The 7,239-nt window shown below is 38.0% G+C and overlaps 1 protein-coding gene across 1 annotated transcript; it reads right to left on the minus strand.

Annotated features, from left to right (window-relative positions):
- Positions 1-416: 416 nt before the first annotated feature.
- Positions 417-7,011, minus strand: LOC131602021 (uncharacterized). The gene is made up of 13 exons (XM_058873965.1): positions 6,700-7,011; positions 6,200-6,289; positions 5,882-6,004; positions 5,415-5,582; positions 5,225-5,311; positions 4,960-5,087; positions 3,606-3,644; positions 3,453-3,509; positions 2,308-3,225; positions 1,866-2,048; positions 1,620-1,763; positions 1,297-1,491; positions 417-1,208 (listed from the first exon to the last, which is right to left on the minus strand). Exons 1-13 carry the CDS (start codon positions 6,718-6,720, stop codon positions 569-571), a joined length of 2,793 nt encoding a protein of 930 aa, XP_058729948.1. The 5' UTR covers positions 6,721-7,011; the 3' UTR covers positions 417-568.
- Between the last annotated feature and the right edge of the window lie 228 nt (positions 7,012-7,239).

A 7,239-nucleotide genomic window follows, 5' to 3' on the forward strand; every position in this document is an offset into this window, starting at 1 on the left:
CCAACTTGGAGAATTCCATAAACATAAAACTTCACCTGATTTGAAGTTCAAAATATAAGTCTGCACATGTTCTGCTCACCAGGTCATCTAGAGTTGACATAAATTCATCTAACAATTGACCAGAAAGCTAATTTAGTATCAACCTCATGATTAATAATATATCACAAGACCTTCGGGCCAATCTACTCCAAATAAGAAACTAAATGCCAGCAACCACCTCAAAAACTTAAGGAAAAAAATAAAAGCAAACAAGAAAACATAAACCAAGATAGCCCTCAAAACAATAAAAGGAAATAGAAAAATGCACCACCATAAAAATGCAAAATTCCCAACAAAGGGGAGACAAGTATTACCAGTAAATATAGAAGAATGTCTGCATAGAGTTCTACTCAATAGATTTGCTCAGAAAATCCTCATTTATCCAATTCAGCTGCCAGCATTAAAGATAGACCACATCAAACATTTACCAAAAAACAAGTAACATAAACCATGTGTTTAAAGAAGCAAAGAAGATATTTCTGGAGAAGTTTTTAATGCATAAAACAACTTAAAATGCAGAAGTGTAGCATTAATTATTCATGCCCCTCTTTGCTTTGAGGGTTTCAAGAGCCTTATTTCGTAGCTCGATCTCAAGCTTCTTTGGATCATAGGGTGCTTCTTCATCATCACTTTGATGACCATCCCTTCGTTCAGCTTCCTCATCTTCTGAAATAGTCTCTGTTTTACTTTTCATTTTCAGCTTTCCAGCATGCCGCTCTTCCTTTTTCCGTCGTCTTTCTTCCCGCTTTCGGTGCTTCTCCTCTTTTCGCAGCTTCTTCTTCTCCTCCTTTTTCCTCCTCTTGGCCTCTTTCCTGTCCTCTAACTCAGAATCATTACTGTCATTCTCTTCGGAAGAGGCGTCTTTTTTCTCTGACCTTTTATGTTTTCTCCTATCCTTTCCATCCCTTCTATGCTTACCACTTTCTTCAGAATCATAAGAAGCACTCTGATTGACCAGGTCAACTTTTCCAACTAAATCTTGAGTGACTTCTGGTTTGTGGTGCTGATCACTACTTTTGGCATATTTTAAGTTGGATTGATCCCTGTCATCAGTTTTTTTTATTTCTGCACCATAAGAATCATGAGGCTTCTTGCTAGAAAAAAATTCTTTGCTCATCGGTGACTTCTGATGACCAGGAGACTCACCTCCCTTGCCAGAGGATTTATCACTGCCAAAAGAGCTTACAATAATCAGAGATGTACTGCATACGGTCATTCATATTACTTAGAGCAAGTGCAGAAAGTTAATCATATTACCATTTAATATCCTGGCCTTTCTTACTCCTTTCATTGCTATCATAATGAATATACTCAGAAGCCAGATGACTAGCTGCCCTTTCAGGATTAAACTCATCCGCGTCATTAAATTTTGCAGGTGAACCTATTCTTTTACTAACCGGGGAGCGTCTTGATTTCTTTTCAGACAAATTTGATTTGGGATCTCTAAGCTCTCTACAGGAGAGATGGGAAAAAGAAAAGGAGAGAAAAAGTGAGCAAAACAATAAACAAATCAATTCCAGTGATCAACATTTCTCACATTTAAGAGAAGTAAATAAAAGTTATCCAATTCATATCCAAACCTAGAATAATATGCTTCTTCTGTTCCTTCACTTGTCCGTGGGATGTCATCACTAGGTTTGTGGTTTGTTGGCTTCTTTGGGGGACTCAAGCTTCCTTCATTAATCAACTTCTCTCTTGTTGGCCTCAGACGGATTTCATGTGGACTGAACATTTTCAAAAGCCAAATTAATATGCATAAGCTAACTGCTGCACACAGGCAACCATGAGCAGATAAAGGTTTTGTACAAGAATTCATGGAAAACTACCTTCTATTTTTACTGCTAGTCTTACTTATTGCTTGTGGTGATATTGATCGAACTGGAGACTTATCTGGTGTGGACATTGAATCTTGTGATTTATAGCCCGAAGCTCTGCCATTTTTATCTGTATGTATAGACCGCAAAGGGCTTGATGATTGATAAACTTCCGGTGATAATTTTTTTTGCATCCTGCGACATGGGCATCCCCAAATATTTTATAAATTTCCTTGCAAGAACAAACCTTATTTAAAATATCATTCTGCAAACTTCACAGCTCCATACAGGATATGGAGTAGAGCCATTCTGGTTTTTAAACTATAAGCCCACTTCAAAATTGATTAAGAGTAAATTTTGAAATATTTCTTTTTAAAAGCTTTAATCACATTAAAAGCATGCACGCCAAAGAAAAAACAAACTAATTTGAGCCTTCCCTCAAGTGTCACTATACCTGACTCTTCCCATAGAAGACTGCACAGGACTTCTTTGATCTCTTGGTAATGTTCTCTTGACTGGAGATGGAGATGCACGAACAGGAGACTGAGAACTCCAGTCATCTTGAGGAGAACTCTTAGGGGAGGCACTTGTAGGTCTTTTCTTACTAGAAACAGGTGATCTATACCGCAAGGGAGATGGAGACCCGCGTCGTGGGATTCGACTATCAAGCCTTTGCATTTCAGGGGAATGCATTGGAGAGCTTGACCTTTGACCACGGCTTGGTGGCAATCGGCGTACTGGTGAAGGTGATCTACGCCGCATGTTAGGAGATCTCTGTTGCATGGGTGAGGGTGACCTCCGCCTAATAGGCAATGGGGACCTACGTAGGTGCATTGGAGAAGGTGATCGACGTGGTCGCCGCATAGGAGAGGGAGATCTGCGTCGTTGTGCAGGAGAGGGAGATCTGCGTCGTTGTACAGGAGAAGGAGATCTGCGCCGCCGCGCAGGATAAGGTGATCTGCGCCGACGTACTGGAGAGGGTGGAGATCTGCGTCTTCGTACTGGAGAGGGTGGTGATCTGCGTCTTCGTACTGGAGAGGGTGATCTGCGTCGTCGTACTGGAGAAGGTGATCTGCGTCGCCGTACTGGAGAGGGTGACCTGCGTCGTCGTACTGGAGAGGGTGATCTGCGTCGTCGTACCGGAGAGGGTGATCTGCGTCGACGAAATGGAGAATGCATTCCTCGTCTTATAGGAGAAGAAGATTTGGAGTCTGATCTAGATCTAGATCTTCTCCTTGAATAAGATGGCCTCCTAAGGGGAGATCGTTGTGGAGAACGCCTTCGGGGAGAAATAGACTGGCGTCGCGAAGAACGCTGTATCCTTTCAGAAGAAACTGAACGTCCACGAGCCTTTGGTGATCTGGATATACTCCTTGACATGTAAACAAAATAGACCCATTAATTCAAAATGAAAAATCCAAATATAAATCGAATATGCAATATATTACTCATTAATAAAGGCTACAAGGGGCAAGGGGGGAACAAAATAAAGACCTGTTGGATGACCAAGTTGAACATCTAATACCCATCAAATTACTAATTAATGGCCAAAGCCACTGAACAAATCAAGCCAAAGGAAACAAAGTTTTCAAGTGATACCTTGAATAACTTCGGGAATTTGAAAATGATTTACTGTTTGCCCTTGAAGGTGAGCCTCTGTCAAAGATATCAAATACCCCATTTATAGCATTTCAATCCAATATAAAAGATGGAAAATATGTTGGATAGTATTATATTATTAAATGGTGGTACCGATAAGGCGAGGTGGAAACTGCAGGAGAATGTGAGGACCTAGATTTAACAGAAGAGAGTGAAAGCAAATTAGTACTCCAGAACTCAAATAACAAGTTTTAGGTGCAGAGCCAAGTTCCCCAAGATACTCTCTGCTCAAACACCAAACCAACAACAAAATAATAATAGAGATTAAGCTAAAAGAAAATTGAAAATAACTGCTTATGGTATCACTTGAAAACTGAACAGAGGTTATTCCCACATTTATTACAATGCTCAAAATATCAAATATGAAGCAATAACAGAATTCAAATGACTTCATAATGCAAGCAATTCACAAATTTCCCGTAATTTTCCTGATGCTTAGACATTCTATGGTTGTCAAAGAAAGTTAGCAGCACTCAGCACTTGAAGGATTTCATGCGGGGTCTTAGGAACATGGATGTCAAGATCTCGATCATAAAATCTTGCAATTTGGCGATCTCACTAACCCCCAACAATCTCGATCTCAAGTAAAATCGTCTGTAGCAGCCAAATTGTGAAAAAAAACGTAAAATCATTGATTTTGTGATCTTGGCCAGTTCCGACCATGATCGCCGTTTTCCTATCACCGCCATCACAAGTCGAGAAGGATGACAAGATACAAAGGCACAACAGCTATTGTTGTGCGGGATGAATACATGCCTTTTGAAATTACGAAAGTTTTACTTTTTAGGTTTAAAGAATAATCATCTCGGTTGTATGGGATTATGATAAACCAAGTAATAAAATAGATGTCTTTAATGTCTAACAAAGAATCTGAAAAGGGGTCATTTTCCTACGAATACACTTGTCATCCGAAATACCATGTAAAAATACTTCAAATAAATAGAATTATTTTCTTATTTTAGTAGGATCCTACGATTTTTGTTACGATCTTATGTTTTACGATCTTACAACCCCTTCGCGATCTTACGAAAATAACTGGATAGGATCTTCCGATCTTAGCTATGATCTTATGTTTTACGATCTTATAATCCCCTCCCGATCTTATGCAAAATACCGACCTTCACAACCTTGCTGAGGAAGGTTCTACAAACCTTTCTTTGTTAGTTTAGTTGATATAATACCTACCAGATGGCCAAAGTGAGTTACAACTAACATTTTTAGTTATGCATGTAATGTTAGGATTCTAGGTCCACAGCTAGAATGATGCCTAGCTATTTCCACCAAGTCTAACTTTATAAAAGCATAACACAAGTCCACCCACTTTAAGAAACTAAAAACTTAGTTTAACTTATATATTGAAGTTGGACCCCACTGAAACTAAGTAGAAAATGCAAAGGAGACAAACATCGTCACATAATGATAAAAAATAAGGATTGACCTATTTTACCTGTTTCTTACTCTGACACCATTCCTCTTGTCAGTTTCTTTCCCATCCTGAACATAGTTCCCCGAGTCCCTAAGCTTCAAAGTTGGGTCTGAAGCAGTATCATTATCCTTTGCATCTAATCCTCCGTCCTACAGTAGTTTGAGGTAAAGGACATGAACCCAAATAATTGCAGAAGCTAGCTGAACGCCATGAAAGCACAAACGGAAGTTAAAACCAAAAACTCAGCCCTATAAGATGTAATCCAGCAACGAACAAATAGTATTACCAGTTTCTTCAGCCTCTCCTCCATGATCTCTTTACTTTCCTTATCTTTCTTCCTCTGAATTTCACTTGATATCCTATCATTTTCAGCCTAATCCGTTCACAGGAAACAAATTTATTTAGACATCCTCAAAAAAACATAAGGATAAAAGGTATTTTTATACCCAATGAATGGTAAATCGAGAGTCAATAACCTTTTTTTTCTGGAGTTCTTCTTCTTTAGCATCCAAGAATTGCTGAGGAACACCACTGGCATTTTTCTGTGCACTAAGAAGAAGTGTCCAAAGCTCTTTCATGAACTTGCCAGTGTTCTTTTCCATGAATCCAGTAATTTGTATTTGAACTTCCTTCCCGTTCACTTTCTGCATCATAACAACCGGAATGTGGCGAGAAGATAAAAATCAAAGCATTGCATTATCAAAACGTGCATGTAAATCAATGATAGTTCATTTAGAGGAAAAGGCGGCAAAGTTACAACTCAGCCTAAAAGCAAATAGATGTTAAGAATAAAGTAATATGGAATATAGATCTCAACAAATCCAATTTAATAATAATGAAACAAACTAATGTTTAGATCTAGACAATCAATTAAAGAATGCTGAAAGCAGCATGAATTCCAATATTACCGTATAACCAAATTAATTCAAAAACAATAAATTACCTTCGCATCCAGAAGACCGTGTATGAAGTTAATAAGCACTTCATCTTCAAACCCAAGAAGCTCAGTCACTTTTCTGGTGATCCAAGGCCTCATTACATCCATATTCACCTTCGTCATGTCAACCTACAAATCATTTTTCAAGCATGGCCCACATTGAAACAAAAAGAAGCAGAGAGGAAGGCAGCGTGACTAACTAAAAACCTATATAAATATATCAAGCTCTTATACACCATAATGCCTATAATTCCAGATAGCTAAAACAGTTGGAAAAAAAAATTCCCTAAAAACCAATCAATCTGTTTACTCAAGGAAACAAACCAGATGCTCCAATTCCGGTGCAAACTTCTGCGATTTAAGCAGCTTTGCTTGCTTGTTTGAAAATCGGGTGTCTTGATCCGCAGATGTACCCTAAATCCAAAATTAAAAATGCATAGCATAAGCTAATTGACTTGTTGCAATTATGGATATAAGAAATTCAAAAACAGGCCACAAAAATAGAGTGCCATTGATCCACTTTGAATTACAACACAACTTTATTATTCAGTTTGTGTTAGACAATCGATACAGTTACAGTACATGCAGAGGTGAAACAGTTTATCAAGCAAAAAATATTCAAAATTTTGAACCCTAAATAATACATATATTTTTTAGAATATTCATAATATACAGTAACTTTATTTTCATCAAATTAAAGTCACCCTAAGGATTATAACATCGAAGATCTGAGAAATGATGAGATAACCTAACCTAGCTTCGGTTCAATTCAAAAGGAAAATGATAATTGAAATTACAAATTCAACAGTTTGCGATAAACCTACTCGAAAGAAACCGCCCGACATCTTCTGACAGCGAGAGATTCTGAACGGAGAGGGTAGTTTGTGGCTGAGATTGTGGTGGCGAATTCAAGAGCAGAGGTTAGATTGTGGAGAATAAGCGATTGGAAATGGATAGGTTTTGATTCTGAACGTTGCTGTGTGGAGCCGAGAATTCGAGTTTGGAGTGGCTGCACTAAACAACGAAGGTGTGGTTTGGTTGGTTGGGTTCAGAGCCTACTTGAAGCATGCCCTAATTGAACAACACGATTTACTACATCATCCCCTGATTTATGTCAATTACAATTTTACCCACCGGGAATCGTTTTTTTTCTCCTCTTGCCTTATTGAGTGTTGGACGGAACAAAGTAGATCTTTTTTCTTTTACCTATACTTGTTGAAAATTGATCCTTTCACTCTTTTCTTTATGTTAAGCCTTTTTATTTTTCATTTTAGTAGATGTAAAGATTTTGAAAAATCTGATAAGTAATATTTAAGATGAAAAATTCTTTTGATATTGATTAAGATAACTCTTCATATTTTTGT

This window comes from Vicia villosa, linkage group LG5, assembly GCF_029867415.1.
Source record: "Vicia villosa cultivar HV-30 ecotype Madison, WI linkage group LG5, Vvil1.0, whole genome shotgun sequence".
Lineage (NCBI taxonomy): Eukaryota > Viridiplantae > Streptophyta > Magnoliopsida > Fabales > Fabaceae > Vicia > Vicia villosa.

Excerpts from the sequence above, each read along its gene's own strand:
- LOC131602021 (XM_058873965.1), bottom strand. The coding sequence starts at position 6,720 with ATGTCGGGCGGTTTCTTTCGA. Across the intron at positions 3,645-4,959 it reads GGTGTCAGAGTAAGAAACAG|GTCCTCACATTCTCCTGCAG; the intron begins GTAAAATAGGTC and ends TGTTAAATCTAG. Across the intron at positions 3,510-3,605 it reads GTTTCCACCTCGCCTTATCG|AGGCTCACCTTCAAGGGCAA; the intron begins GTACCACCATTT and ends TATCTTTGACAG.